Below are 15,619 nucleotides of genomic sequence, written 5' to 3' on the forward strand. Positions count from 1 at the left end.
CTTTAAAATTAAGCATGTGTTGCATTGTTGAATGGCCACCGTGATACACAACGTAGCACACATGGAACACAGGACAAGTGTATTCACATAGGAACAGCTCCAGTAACTTACCATTTGAAAAGATCATACATAATCTTTATCATAGTGAAGGCACCAGTAGATTAATCTGTTTAACCTACTGTCTACCTGACTTGGTGTTACCTACATGTGTCCATGTTTCCGTGTATGTTTGTGTGCATGTGTATATGCAGAAAAACAAAAGTGTACAGGCTGTTTCAACATAAGAACACAAGAAGAAATGACACTCTGAATGGAGACAAAGCGCACATACCAAAGGGAAAAGTAAAGCTGAAATTGCTCCAGCACTGCACATAACATGCGATCAGGCATACCCTGTAAATAACACACAACAGTTAGTCAACATCATGGCTTATATGGTGTACAGTACACTACCCACATCTACAGTACGCTCATAGAGACAGGAATGCCCACCACGTCTGACATCAAGGCATATATGCGACACACTCTGTGAGTGAGTGAGTGAGTGACTGAGGTGTTGTGGAAAAAGAAGAAGATGGGGTGGAGGAGGACCAGGGGGACTCACTGTGAGGCTCCTCATTGGTGCGTTCATCCCCAGGTCACAGAGGGGTGGAGAGACCAACCAGAGAGAGAGACTAGAGATGCAAAAAGGAGAATGTCCTAAAGGCCTGGAGGTCCTGTGGCAGCAGTCAGTGAATGGTAGCAGTCATTAGAGCAGTAGAGACGGGTGAGACAACATATTCACAAGTGCTACAATACATTCGGTCCACCCAACTTACATAAAAACAGATTTTCTGTCTTACCTTAAGTGGTATGTAGCCATGCATGCTTTGGTTCTATATATTACCCATTTTTTAAATTCCTGAGATCTCTGACACCACTCCAATATAATGTCTGTGGGGCTTCCAGCACATCTCTTTCATGTTCATAAACATCTCTTTCTAGAAACAATGCCCCTTTCACTCTGGATAATCCACAGAACACACTGCCAACTATTTCTTTGTCAGAAAGCTGTTTTAATGTAAAATTGTTTTTTCAGGAAAGAGACTTCGCTGTTCAATGTCATTCTTCTGATCACCGCAAGCTTAAATGCATTCACCTTCATTATACAGGAATAGAGTCAGACATCTCAGAGACAGAAATCTGACCATATAGGAATATGAGAATTGCATGTTCTGTAATTTGGGTGAACCAATCCTTCAAGAAAAACAGCACTGATATATAACTGCGCTAATGAATCAAAGTGAAATTCAATACAACATACAACAAACATGAAAAAGTGTGTTCTTTCCCTTTGCAGGTTACCTGCAGGTAGAGGTGGGCAGAGCCATCTAACCATGCTGGCTCCTCATTCTCTCTCTCACCATAATCTACCTCCTTTTTGGTATTCAACATTGAAACATTAGACATTGCAACCACAACTTACTTACAGACTACAGGTTCATTTATTATGTTGCTTTTGTCTTAGTTTCAAATAAAATATTGTTTAAATTACTTTCCATCCTGCGTGGCCTCCTTCTGTCTAGCTGCCTGGGTGCTGTGACAAAGGCAAGGTCTGGTAGTCCTTATTGACTGGTGGGTCAGTGACTGAAGTACATATCAAGTTTTCTTTATTTTTAACTTTTCATGGACTGTCTAAATCTAACATGTTAAACTGAATAAATGACTTAAATAAGTTCGATTTTGCACCGAACTGACTGAAATTCAACAAAGATCTTTTTTGTCTAAAAGTGACATCTTGACAAAACCTGAATGGCGCAAAACGTTGTACACCTTTTTGCAAGTAAAAAGAGACCCAAAAAGTCCAAGCATGAGAACAAAAACGCTTAGTTAGGATGAGGATGTAGATAGAACAATGCAACTGTATCACCCTTGTTTCCTTTTATGCTCTTACCAAGAAAAGAAACTGTCCATCCTATAAACCCCATGTAGTTAGTAGCAATTTCCCAGTGTAATTGCTACACTTAACATATGCAGATGGAGACGTGAGGAAGAGTGAAAACAAAATTACAGGGTCTAAGTGCTATTATGTGGGAGTATAGGTGGCAAAGACTGCAATTACTTTCCCATTTGGAGAGAGGACATGTTCCTCACGGGCAGGATGCGATCACTGGGCAGATTAATTGTAACTGTGAGTATTTGTCGGAGCCTGCAAACTTTCTTTGCTGAAGTTTTATTCTTGAAGAGTGCACTCTGGCAGTATCATGTTAATTACAACAGACAGGAAAAAGTTTGGTCGATGTGGGCAGAACATTTTTACACTTTAATTCTCTACCATAGCCTCGAGTGGAATTTAGGTGTTTATACAAACTGGTCTCAGATTTATGGTGAGGATCAAGACATTTCCAAGGTAATGGTGCACTTAAAGAGCTCCTGAGGAGGTGGGCATACAGTGGGCACATTAACATTCACCTCCCTTTTCATTTCCATGTTTGATTTGATTTTAAGCTGCACGTATCAATATTTTATATGAAGAATGGTTTAAATAATTAAGTGTGATACGTACGGTGCCACATTGTGAAAAACGCCCTGATAAACCCACTGTACACTACCTGCCCAAGACAGACACAGACAGAAAACAGTTAGCAACTAGCTGGCAGCCACATATGAAGATATTTCCTTCAGTGGTTGGTGGAGACAGAGCTAAAAGGAGAATGAATATTTGGTTTTTATTCATGAGGTGGCCACAACTCCACATGAATGCTGACATCGCTCCATGTCTGCTTGACATTCGGCACACATTCAATATAAACTTTATAAAGTGATAATCATAGACTGTATAATTAGGTGACAGTATGTACAGTATGTCAATGATGTTATTTAGAGCAAACTTTGCCGTTTGGTGCTGAGCAGGAAGCGTACAGTGGGTTGGTCGGAGCTCTTTGGCTGAAAGCAGCTGCATCTGAAAATAACCCGAAGGAAAACAGTGAGAGTGAACTACGACAGTGAAGTTGTGGGCCATAAAACCAAAACAATCAGCTGATTGAAAAATGTTTTCACAATCATCAGCTAAAATGGAAATCTGAAATCTGATTTTAAGGGACGGGCCTACGAGCATGATTTGTGACATCACAAATAGTCTGGAAGTCAAGTCAAGTCCAGTTTGCAACTTATACAAGTGTGATTCATAAACTTGAAGCTGCCAGTGTGCATACGCTGATATTGGACATTACAGTGAAGTAGGAGACATCTTGTGTTCAGTAGGAAAACCTAACAACATTTGCATATTCATAGATTCTGAAATTGTTAATGAGGTAGGCAGACTATTTGTACAGCATTATGTCTTAATACATGTCTGGAGGGGATCTTTAATACCTTTCTTTCATTTGCATGTTAGAATGTTATCTAACAGCATTAAACCTGTCATGTGTGCAGTACTTTTAAAGAGTGGTCAGCTGTCAATGCTGCTGGCAAATTTCACAAAGATTGTCTTAATGATGTATTATGTATGGGCATATTCTATCTGGGTTATTGTTACAAACTAACCCTGGGTCATGCAGCATACACGTGAAGGCCCCACTATGGCTGACACACTATGGCTGACACACTATGGCCTCGCAGGCTTCAGTGGGCGACTGTGAAGAAGACCTACCATCATTTAGTGAAAGTGCTCATCCTCCTCAACAGCTCACCACAAGCCGACTGCGGCGTACGACCGACCGCACGTCGTGTAAAATGGCAGTCACACGAGCGGATGTCAATCAAGAAACACAAATCCACACCGAGACCGAAAGCTGAATGAATGACATCCGCGGAGCCAGCCAAGGTTACTATGGAAACGGATGAGAGCTAAGGCGCTAAGTTGGCCAAAAAAAACACAAGCTAAACGCAGCATGTAAACAACAAAAAAATGTGGGCAAGCGTAGCTCACCTACACGAAGCTTATACGATACATGACAACTTGGCCACGTGATAGTGAAGCGAATACACGACAACATTTGACCAAGGCCTACTCCGGAGGACGCTCACCCCTCCACTTCCTGGAGAAGCAGCAAGCTAGCTCGCAGCAGCACCAAGCGTCAGGTGCATCCTTAAAGCGCGGCAGCTACATACACGACGAGTGTTGACGCACATTGAGAAAACATACTGGATCACTTACGAGAGGAGGATTTCCCTTATCTGCCGTGTCTCGTCCTGTCCAATACTTCAGCTGTTTTCCGGGTGTGTGTAGTAGGGATCGTGTGGGAGAGTGCGGGAGCGCGCAGGTTGCAATCACATCAACAGCGCCAGCTCATGCAGCGGAGGCGCGCCGCCGTCTCCATGGTAACCGTCGAAGGTGATGGTTTAGAGCTGTGACGATAAATCGTGGCAGACTACCACCTCCGTTATATGAAGAAGTACATACAATATTTTCAGGAAAAAAAGCTTTTATTCTTTTTATGAGAGCCCTTTTCTCTCTTATAGGCTAATTGCCATCCTTCAAAGTCATAAATCATGTTATTAGTTTAGTATTAATCTGTAAAGAAGCGCTTTTCTACATATTTCAGTTTGCCAGGTAAAATAAATAGTTTTTGATTAAATGTTTGATAAATTGTTGAGCTGACTACAGTGCTGCCAGGTCAGCTCAGAGTGTGTAGAGTTCCTGTGGGATCAAAGGTGCATGCTGAAAGAGCCACTTCAGTCTGCTGTGTGTAGTGAACATGACTGAGCTTGTGTCAGGTAGTTTAAATGCTGCCTAATTTGGAGGTTAAGTTGAAAATTGATTTATACATAGGCTATAGTGAAAGCTGGAGAGATTATCATTATTATTACTATTTCTTCAGTGAGTGTTAATGTTGCACAGGATTAAAATAATATACATTTCCAACGTATTGGAACCATCACAAATGAGGTAAATGTTTGGTTTCTGTTCCTTGGTAAACTTTTGAACCTGGGTCTGTCGGTCTGTCACAGGAAAGTCACTTTGACACCGGATCTTTGAAGATATTCCAGACTCTGGATCAACCCGCTCCTTTTCCATACGGTCACTCCTTCCCACTACATTGCTCCGTGGATCATAAACCAACCTAAAATTTATTTTAAGACTAGAAAACTGTAAATTTTAATTAAACTCTTTACTTATTACTATTCAAGTGTATTTATTGTTTCCAAATCCAGTAAAGGAAACTGCATGTTAGATTTCTTTATTTAAAAAATGCTGCACAAACAGCGTACTACTGTGTGAAATAAAACCAGCAGCAATTCAGTTTAGCTCTGAGCCATTATTCCTTTAGTTGATTTTTCATACAAATTAAAGTCAGCAATTCATTTCAGTGTCAGCTTTTCAATGAACCTTAAAATATTCTACATCTTTCATACATTTTAAAGCCAGAGCTGCAGTTTAGCATCAGCCTTTCAACATCCAGCATTCACACCTGCAATTCCTCCTGTTATGCAATTCCTCCTGTTAGAAATGCACCAGTATGTTGGAATACTGGATGAAAATTGCCCCGTTAATTTAAATGACATAGTAACTGCAAAATTTTCAGTGAAGGCAAGAAAAAAGTTTCCCACATTATGCAGTGTTTACTTATTGTTATTTGAACATGTCGATGAACTCAGCCTTCCCAGGACCGCTTTATTAGTGTAATCATTCGAAATAATTAAATAAAATACAACTAAATTCAAGAATTTACACTTGGTTTCATTCATTACAATGCTGACAAATACTCTAATTCAGTCTGAAGCACTTGGCTCAAGGACTGACCATTTTTAGCCAGTGGTTATACTGTTGGATTTTGCCTCTGCTCTTTAATTATCTTCTGAATAGCCCAAACAACAGCAACAAGGATTATGCTGAGGGAAGTAATCATCCCCTTAACAAACACATACATAAACACTAAACCTCAGCACATAAGGAGGATGTGGGGGTAGTCGAGGGCATGCGGTTATCAGCGCAGCGATAAGAAGTATGAATGATGCAGGTGATGTCAATCAGTTAACAGGTCTTTCAGCAGACATCTGGATATGTCGTAGAAGGTGGAACTAACACCACTAAGGAAGACCAGTGATCCATTAGCCTATTCACAAGACTTTGTCCTTGGAGACAGCAAAACTTAGCAGAGTGCAGCCATCTTTAATGTTGTTCATTACACTTGTGCTACAATGTCAAATATATCTGCTGTGAAAAAAGGCACAACTTCAGTGCTGCTTCAGTTTATGCAATGCCTAATTCATTGTTACTCCTCTGACTCTGATCCAGATTGGATGGTAGTGTCTTGACTGTCACTTAATGGAAAATATCTGTGACTTGCCAAGAAAACATCTTTGCATTAAACTCTGCTTGAAATTAGTTCTTTCAGATCACAATCAAAGTGTGTGTGTCATCATCCCTGCAGTGGGCTACTGTTTTGAGCACACTTTATTCTCAATTGTGACATGTAGGAAAAGCACAGGTGTTATTAATAAAAATAATATTGGCCCGGTAAGCCATGACTGTGACAATGAGCCAGCATTGGACCCTTCAGGAAACCTAAAACTGAAGCAGCTAAATAGAATTCAGCCATCATTTATCAGATTTTTCACACCTTTCCTATTCTGACATGTCAAACGTCTTCAGAGAAAAATTATTTTGGCTCTCATTTATAATTAACAACATCAAAAGGACACAATAGAGCGATCATCTGGAAAAGAAAGAGGGGAAAAGTAAGACAAAACATAAAAAAATCCCAGTCTGCTTCTAATTACATCTCAAACTGGTGACTTAACTTTTCATTTTGGCAGTTTTCCCCATTCCAGCTCCTGCCCAGGACTGTGTCTGAGAGTCAAGACTAATCAAAGGCACTTGTATGGAGAGGACTGTTGGCCTCTGAAGGGATTGAGCCAGTTCAGGCCAGCCTGCTGCTCCTTCTCTCCTTCTCTCCTTTTCTTTTTCCTCTCTCTCTCTCTCTCTCTCTCTTCCTGTCCTGTCTGTTTAAGGAAAGAAAGATTGGGAAATTCCTTCAAGCTACTTTACTTCAGGTTTCTGTGGGATTTAAACATGCACACTGAGGTTTTGGTACAGTCCATGTTAGTCCCGTTGTTTCTGATTCTGCTCTCTACCGTGGAGGACACTTTGTTACAATCGGTGAGGTGAGTTTCCACACAGCTTTGTTTTTTTCATGTTTATTTTGGGGTAGTCTAGAGAGCAAGAAGGAAGAGGGAGGTGCAGAGTTTTGCTGACAAAGACAGCATTTTGAGAGTACAATGTTGAAAAGTTTTAAGGAGTGCCTATACATACAGTTTGCAGTTATTTTGTGCATTTTCTTTATGCTGCTTTACTTGCCAATAACTCTGCATGCCAAGTCACGGGGAAAAAGTCTGCTTCTGTGTTTCCATTATTACCGTTTGCATATCGCACTTTTTTAAAACTAAAAAAACATTCATTTATTTCATTTAGACACCTCAGCTGACGTGAATTACCGTAACAATGTTATGACAGCTTTCGTGGTTGTGGGTTCGGTGCAAAAGAAGCTTGGCTTGACATTTTGGCTGCTGCGAGTGTTATGTCGTTCAAAAGCTTTTACTGAGCAATCATTTGTAGCCACAAACAAAACGGGGGGAAAAAAGGAGGATCCACAAAACACTACTTTTTATAAAATCAGGATTATTAAACTTTTGCATTACAACTTTATTTATTTTTTTGAATATTACATTTAATTGGAATCAAGTGTGACAACGGAAAGAATAAAGGAAAGAAGAAAATATGTGCGGAAAAGGTTGATTTCTGTTTACCTTGACTTTACCAGGAAAACCGCAGTCAGCAGTACTGTAAATGTTGCCATATGACTCAGCTACAGAGGGGTGTTTGCTGCAGGTTCACCGTGACTGTGTCCTGATTATACATAAATATTATAGTTACAGTACATGGAATTTATTGGACACCAATGTCAAATCCATGCTCGCTTTACTACAGAAAGCAACAGCTTTTAAGAATCCAGGTGATTACAGTGTTTTCCTCTCTTTTAATGATGTATATCCAAATAATATCTACCATGGTTTTTTACAATCTATGTCATCATAACAACTTGACCAAAAAGAGTAGGTGTGAAACACTCAATAATTAGGGTTATGTTTTGCAACATCAGTTGTAAGAACACAGGCGAAGTCCTCTGGCGGGCTTTTAAGGTCAGGGAGTGCTATTCCATGTACATGCAATGCTCCATCCAATCAACATCCAGCTTCCTAGAGAGTCGGGAATAAGGTTGTAGGGCTCCACCTGTACTTTTTGGTGTAGAAGTCACAGTTTAAATCATAGAACCAGAGAGCGTTTATCTGGAAAAACAAAAGCTGTAAAACAATGCATAGCTTCATATGTAGCGTATTCTTTTTTTATTTTATGAAAAGTTCTTGAAGTCACTTTATTTGGTTGTTTACATTAAATCCTCCTTTCTTCGACCTCTTGAACTATCTTTACAATAAGTCATTGGGTTTACTTGAATTCACCACATGTATTGTGGATAAGTCCATTGATCGATTCATATTTTCATATTTGATCAACTGATGATGATACCTCCACCTAAACTAGGCTAAATATATATTAGGCCCTTGACATTTTTTGTTGGATCCCAATTCTGATCCAGCCCTCTAAAGTGAGACTTTAACATGCAAAGTGTCTGCTATGTGCATTTTCACAGAGGTTATATGTTTGATATCACATGCTGGAGCACACACAGCAGACACAAACTATGCAATTTTTTCTTCTTTTCCAAGCGACAGATGGAAAAATGCATTGAGCTGCACTGTAAAAGAACATCTGCTGTTGTACAACAGCAGCAACAGTTTGATGGAGCTCTTCTCAATGGGATAAAATGGCAATGACAAAATCGTGAGCCCAACAGGAAGGACTCACTGAGGGACTAAGCCGCACAGTTGGCCAACGTTGCCTTACCCCCTGCAGGGAATATTTTGAGACCAGATTATGAAAAAACAAAGGTGTCAGATATGGGTGCAGAACACACCCTTTTAAATTCAACTGAAATTGTTTTCTGACATTGGTGGTTAACATGCCCCACTTTCTTAGCTTAACCAAGAAAAAAAAGCCATTAGCAAAAAGCAGAGGAGATTCCCTATGATGTGGAGGAAGGGAGAACGCCACCCTGCATCCAGGCTGGGGCCCCCCGCCATTTTTTCTACCCCATCATGACTAAGTCCCATGCTGCTGAGGCTAAATCAAGAAAAGTACCCTGCAGACTAGACAACCCTGACAGCAGCAGTACAAGCTCACAGCAGATTTAGCAATCCTGATGAAGATCAGTTGACATGAGCTGAGGCTAAAGCAGGATGTGGCAGCATGAAATAGTGGACGGCGGAGACAGAGGTTGTGTCTTTAATCACTCTGTGTACTACACAGTGAACTATATTTATTGTCCACTATTTTATTTGAGTGTCTGAATTTCTAAGAGTAAAAGTCTATCCACTACATAGTGCCCTCACAATGGAAAGAAAAAAGTAGTAGTAATGTCCATGACATGTATACTACTTTCTACTAACAATCCCACAATGCAATGCTCCACATTTTACGAATGAGACCCGGCAGTGATGATGCAAAATGAGGATTATTAAGTGTGTGAAATCTGTCCACTATAGAGTAAACTAATGTATATAGGGAGTAGTGAGTGAGTGAGTGAACCAAGGATTGGTTTTGGATACTGCCTGGGCCAGCTTGACCACTGGTAGTCTCAATGTCATTTAGTCATGTTGTCAAAGGAAAGGGCCAGGAGTCCTAAAAAGGCCATCGTTGGGTGAGGCCTGTGTGAAATGTATAACCCCCCCAATGACACATGAAGCACACACATTCTATATTTCATTTTAATTTGAGTATCAGGAACACTTGATCTGTTGATTGTTTGAAATATGTCTACTGTTTCCAAACTGAATAGTTCGGGGAGGGCAGAGATAGAAAAAGAATGTCAGGCAGCATCCAAATGAAACACATATCACAGTGAGATCCCACAGTGTCAGAACACAGCTCAGCAACAGCTGCTGGAGCATGCTCAATGAAAGGAGACGTTGTTTCTGTGCTGTTTCATTTGTTTGATTTATTAGCTTAATCCTTCATATTTTGTTATTTTGTAATTCCCAAATGTTTGTCCTTTCCTGATATTGACCCAAACAGGCTGGCTGTGCTCTGAGAAGTTACATTCTTTCCATTATTCTTCATCTCAGGAAGAAGAGCAAGTTAAAATTCAATTTTATGTTCTGCTCAGATTTGTATGTGAATGATAGCTTAACACTAATAAACTATACATGTTCACAGGAGAAAAAATTAATGGTTTCTTCTTGAATGTGTGCGTTCAAACTATAAATGCTATAAATATCAAACATCTTGAATGTATGAAGGTAGACATATCTGCACCATGTCTCAGCAAAGTTATTTTCCTTCACATGTGGTATTTTAAACAGACACAGGTGGCAGCACACTTGATCCTTCACCTCAGAAGTTTCCAAAGCTGCATAACAACTGACCTTCTTTCTTTTTCCCAGCCAGGTGGGTGGTGTGTGTAAGCTGTCCACAGAGTCGTCCCTGCGCCGCTGCAGGACACCTGATGGCAAGATCTGCAGTGGGAGGGGCAAGTGTGACTGCGGCATCTGCTTCTGCGAGGCCACAGATCCGGGCAAGTTCTACGGTCCCCGCTGCGAGTGCCACGACTGGGTCTGTGCCACACATAATGGGAAAACTTGCAATGGTGCGTATATGATATATGCATTGACACATAATACAGCCAGATGGTTTTGAGTTATAGGAAGATATGTGATAACACTGTTTTATTGGCATATTGTCTAATAAAAGTTTGATTGTCCAGGTTTCATGTGAAGAGTAGTGTACAGGCACATGGCTCCACATATTTTACTACTTGGCTAAGGTTGTTAGTGATGGGTCAGTAAGCGATGTAGCAGAGCTCCTCACTGTAGGCTCACACCAGAGAGGCATCTATTTCTATTTCAGCCAGGTGCTTGGAAGAATACAAGATTTGTTTAGGCTTTCAATATTCCATAGATGCATTGATATGAATTCAAATAAAGAAACATGTATTTCACAGACTTGAAGTGGATTTAGAGTATTTTGGTTTCGCCTGTGTCTCTATCTTTCTTGCCAAATCAGAGGGGTGCTGTATTGTGTGTTTGAGAGCCCACACCACCTTGGCAGCACTTCAAAGGGTTTCATTGGTAATAGACAGCTGGTTGGTTCGCGTACGTTACCAAGACATTAGCTGTTGTTTGGAGGCACAGCTTTGAACTAAGCCTGTTGCCTGAAATTTTTACAAGCTCTTAGAAAAAGAACACTTGAGAGTGCATCCACACTCAAGAACAAGTTGCCTCATGAGATACTTTCCACTTTGCACATTCATTTTCGTCAAGACAAATGCAGAATTCATATATTTTTATGGAAAGAATAAGGAATGTGGTTGGTTAATTGTTTTACTTAACTTTACAAAGTTTACTGAGCAGGCTGAACATCATCAGATAAGCATCATCAAGAGGGAAAAGTGATATGGATTTTACACTTAGTTGCTAATTTATTAGGTACACCTTGTTAAAACTATTGCATCAATAAACAGCCCTGCAATAAATCTTACCTTCATGATGGTCACAATTCTACGTTTTCAGCTGAAAATTGTTTAGATTGATGGAACTTTATGGTCATTTTTAGAGGCAGTTATGGTGCTCTGTTGTTGAAGCTGCCATGATCAATATTTTTATAGTAACAATGAATCAAACGACTGTATGTAATGTGAAAGGAATAGCTCAGGGTGACAAACCCACAAAGAGTTATCATCTGACCTTGCAGACCCATCAGCCCATCAGACCTTTACAGTGTCTTTTAACTCATCATTTGTTTTACGGCCTGCAACTTTACTGTGGTCTACCCTCACCCTCACTTCTCATTAGCATTGTTTTTGGAGTAGGTCAACTTTTATTCATCAGGTGGCGAGAAACATGGCTCTAAATGAATGCTAATGTTACTACGTTTCTTCTCAATGTGTAGGCAAGCCACTGTTTGCAAATTACAAATTCAGCTTTGTAAGGTATGGTGTAATATGTCAATGTTGTGTTTACAGCTTATTGCGCCAATCCCCCACAGCACAATTCACAATTCATGTGCACAACAAACAGCCTCTAAAATGACCATACCTTTAAGTTTACACCTAACAGTTTCACCAAAGACTCAGATTATAGATCTCTCAGAGGTAGGATTTATTGCAAGGCTATTGTATTAGACTGCATTTTTTTTACCTAGGTGTCTCTAACAAACTAGCAATCAAGGCAGAGTATGTAAAGGAGGACTGGTTGCAACCTGTTATCAAGACATTTATCAGATTAGAGACCCTGGAAATTGTGAGAGAGGTTGGTCCCTCTGTGTTGCTGTAAGGAAAAAGAACCCTCATCATTTGGTTGGTGTCCTCTGTGGTCACTGGGCTATGAGTGTCAGGGTTTAATGGAGATATGTGTGCATCCAGAACAGGTCTAATGGAGATATGCGTGCGTGTGTATGTGCGTGCACGTGTGGGGTAGAGTGATTTATTTGGGTAGACAAGTTGGCTGCTGTGAGCAGCTCATTATGGTTCAGCAGTCTGGAGCGAGAAGGCCCCGCTTCAGTCTGATAATGGGGTTTCACTCACTGGTATACAGACTGCAAATGGAACCTAGATATATCAGAAGAGGGATGGTTTTTCACACCCAGACGCACACTGGACACACACACACACGCACACCGCCACATTCTCACACAATCATATGCCCATGTGCATATACGGCCGAGGAATTATATCCAAAGCATATTGAGAAGAATACACCCCCCCTTCCCCCAGTTGCTCAATGGCCCATGAAGCATGCATGGTCTCCCGTCTAAGATCGGCAGCCAATTTCTCTCCCTGCGGCTCTCTTATCTCTGCCTCTCACAACTGCCCACTGATAAGATCCAATAGATTTTTTCTCCTTAGGGGTAAACTGTGTGTTTTTCCTTTCCAAAAACGTTAGTTTTCCTGGCATTGAAATTGTCTTTTACCTTGGATGGCATTCATTAGGCAAACATTGGCTAATTCAGATCGTCTCAATAGAGCAACAAGTCAAGCCGGATGCCGGATGAAGAAGCTGGGGATGACATGCTTTTAAATTTAGGTCTGATGGCAATATTTTTAAAACCCAGATGAAATATGTTCCTTATTTCATTTTTTAAACGGTTTAGGGGTGCAGAGTTAACTGTACTGTCACCACAGAGCAAGAATGTCCACTGTTTGTAATAGAATCCTGGTCCTTTTTTGGGGAGTTTGCATCGTATTTGCTTGTGTGGCTTTCATTTGAGTGCAGTCAACAGAAATGCAGGTCAACTGAACTGGAAGCTCTACATTTTTACACTATGTCTATGTTTACAGATGAATATAGTAAACTGCCCACGGTGTGGCCCAATGCATGGGGGCATTCGAAGCAAATGGCAGCAATTTATACATTTTCCTGTTCTCTGTATGAAACAGGTCTCCTTGTCATTTTGTTCTGAGCAAAAGAGCATATTGCATTATTTTTTTTACATACCTGCACCCAAGAATAATAAATGCAGGCATGCTTCACATAGTTTTTCTTTCTTTTTTAATTTATAAAATTTCCATTATCACTAGATGTAAATCTATAGTTATATAGTTAGAATTATTTAGAAGGCTCTTGTGTTTCTATGTCAAACCTTCAAATGGAAACTTCACTGGTAAATTACCGTCCCATGTCATTCATATGTACATGATGGTACTAGTGGTGGTATGGAGACTTTAAGGGATGGCAGAAATGCTGATTGAATCGACAACAATCACAAATGTCAATATGATTAAGATATTTTAACTCAGAAACATTACTGTGGCACATATGTAAAGCATTGAATAGAAATATTTAAAGGTGGCTAGCAATGTTAGTATTAGAAATAAGTTTTTTTTCTAAATCATTTTACATTTTTCCAAATACATTTCCATTGAACTTAAGCCTTTCACTTTGTCTAAAATGTGGCCATAATAGATTACTGATGACAGTCATCACTCTTAAACAATAACAAAACAAACAACTTTGATTGGTAAAGGAAAATTAAGCTCAGGATAAATGAATGTGAAGAAAGATTTGAAATTGTACTGTAATTTTGAGTCAAATATGCACTTAACTAGGATTAACGCAGTCGTATTTTAGCAAGATGAAGATTTGTAAGTGCCAGTCTAGCTGTTGGACTACTATGGAAAGCAGTACAGCACACTACTTCATCCATGGCCAGAAAATTGCCTGTGCTAATATTGCTGATTATTTGTACAACTGAATGTTAACGCTGAATATACATAAATTCTACCCGAATATAATATAATTTATTTGCAATGTGAGGCTTTACTATAAAACTATGAAGTAACACTGGAGCTTTAGTTTTCCAGGAGTTGGTGTAGATTTTCTAGGATTAGCACAAGCACGGATGGTGTCACTCATGTTTTCCCTCCCTCTGGTACATCCCATATTATAGCCGAGCAATGGGATGATGAACTGGTCTAACATCTGTTCACCAACTGTGCACAACCTTCCTGTCATTTCACTCCTCTGTTTGTTTTTGACTGTTTAAATCTTCCTCCTCTCTGCTATGCCATTTTTTTAAAGCTACAGCACATGACAAACAACCTCTGGGCATTTCATTTCTGTTTTGACTGTGTGAAGGAATATTAAAATCAAGCTTGTAAGTTTATTTTATATTTATGTAATTTCTGTAATAACTCTCCCCTGTTGTCATAGATTAGGGCCAACGTGGCAATGTTTCCATTCTCTCTTTCACAGCCTTCCCTCTTTTTCCCCTCATTGATGAGCCACGTGAAATCTCCCTCTCCCTCACACTCTGGCTGTCTGTCTCTGTCTCTCTGTCCCTGTCTGCGCTGAACTGAGCAAAGTGTTTTTTTCTGGTGTGTGTTCAGACAGGCTGTGCTCCTCTGCAATTTATCGTCTTTTTCCATTGTCAGAAACACAGAGGGTGGCCCAGGGCTCTGCAGACTAGCATTGTCCCAAAAAAAAAAAAAAAAACACTTGTTAGTAATTACTGTGACAATATTGGGTACTATTAGACCATTATATCAGGCAAACATCTTATCAGCAATCATCTTTGAGATCAATCTTTATGTGAACATAACAATTACTTCATTTAAAATGCTCTTTATCAAAGACTTAATCAAACACGGGTCAATAGTTCTCTCTGCATCTCTGGTAACAGCTACCACCCCCGCAGCCACTGATGTGGATTGAGGCAGAAAGCCAAGTATGTCTGCAATCCTGAACAATCTGTAACTTTATGATTCTGGCAGACTTTATCATATGGGTCTCCTTTTCACCTAATCTCAAAGGAGCAGTTGAACTGGTGGTGGAATCAGAGCGAAAATCCTTTCCCTTCTCTGATGGATGGTTGTTTCGGGCGATCTGTAAGAACGTATTTTAGCCTCTCTTTCCAAGGCTATGGGTTTTCAGAGCGTCTGTTCTTTTCCTGGCTCAGTACATCCTCTGTGCCCCCCTGCCAGTGCCAGAGAAGATCCCACCCAGGGGGGTTTTATGTCAGCAGCACATAAAAAGTCAGTTTGTCCACTGCTGTTTCAAATCAAACTCCTCCAGATGCACTTTCCAT

The 15,619-nt window shown here is 40.1% G+C and overlaps 2 protein-coding genes across 2 annotated transcripts in view; one reads left to right on the top strand and one right to left on the bottom strand.

Moving 5' to 3' along the window:
• nalcn (sodium leak channel, non-selective) overlaps positions 1–4,239 on the bottom strand; it is an 88,638-nt gene extending 84,399 nt beyond the window's left edge. The window contains exons 1-3 of the mRNA XM_035677189.1: positions 4,139–4,239; positions 605–716; positions 332–393 (exon numbers count right to left, since the gene is read on the bottom strand). Coding sequence (XP_035533082.1) covers positions 332–373 — 42 coding nt within the window. The 5' untranslated portion in view covers positions 374–393; positions 605–716; positions 4,139–4,239. The remainder of the gene's footprint in view (positions 1–331; positions 394–604; positions 717–4,138) is intronic.
• A 2,556-nt stretch (positions 4,240–6,795) lies between these two features.
• Positions 6,796–15,619, top strand: part of itgbl1 (integrin, beta-like 1) — a 43,055-nt gene continuing 34,231 nt past the window's right edge. The window contains exons 1-2 of the mRNA XM_035676623.1: positions 6,796–7,089; positions 10,483–10,685. Of these exons, the coding sequence (XP_035532516.1) occupies positions 6,998–7,089; positions 10,483–10,685 (295 nt within the window). The 5' untranslated portion in view covers positions 6,796–6,997. The remainder of the gene's footprint in view (positions 7,090–10,482; positions 10,686–15,619) is intronic.

Source organism: Morone saxatilis, unplaced genomic scaffold (genome assembly GCF_004916995.1).
Source record: "Morone saxatilis isolate NCDOM2014 unplaced genomic scaffold, NCSU_SB_2.0 Contig5, whole genome shotgun sequence".
Taxonomy (NCBI): domain Eukaryota; kingdom Metazoa; phylum Chordata; class Actinopteri; family Moronidae; genus Morone; species Morone saxatilis.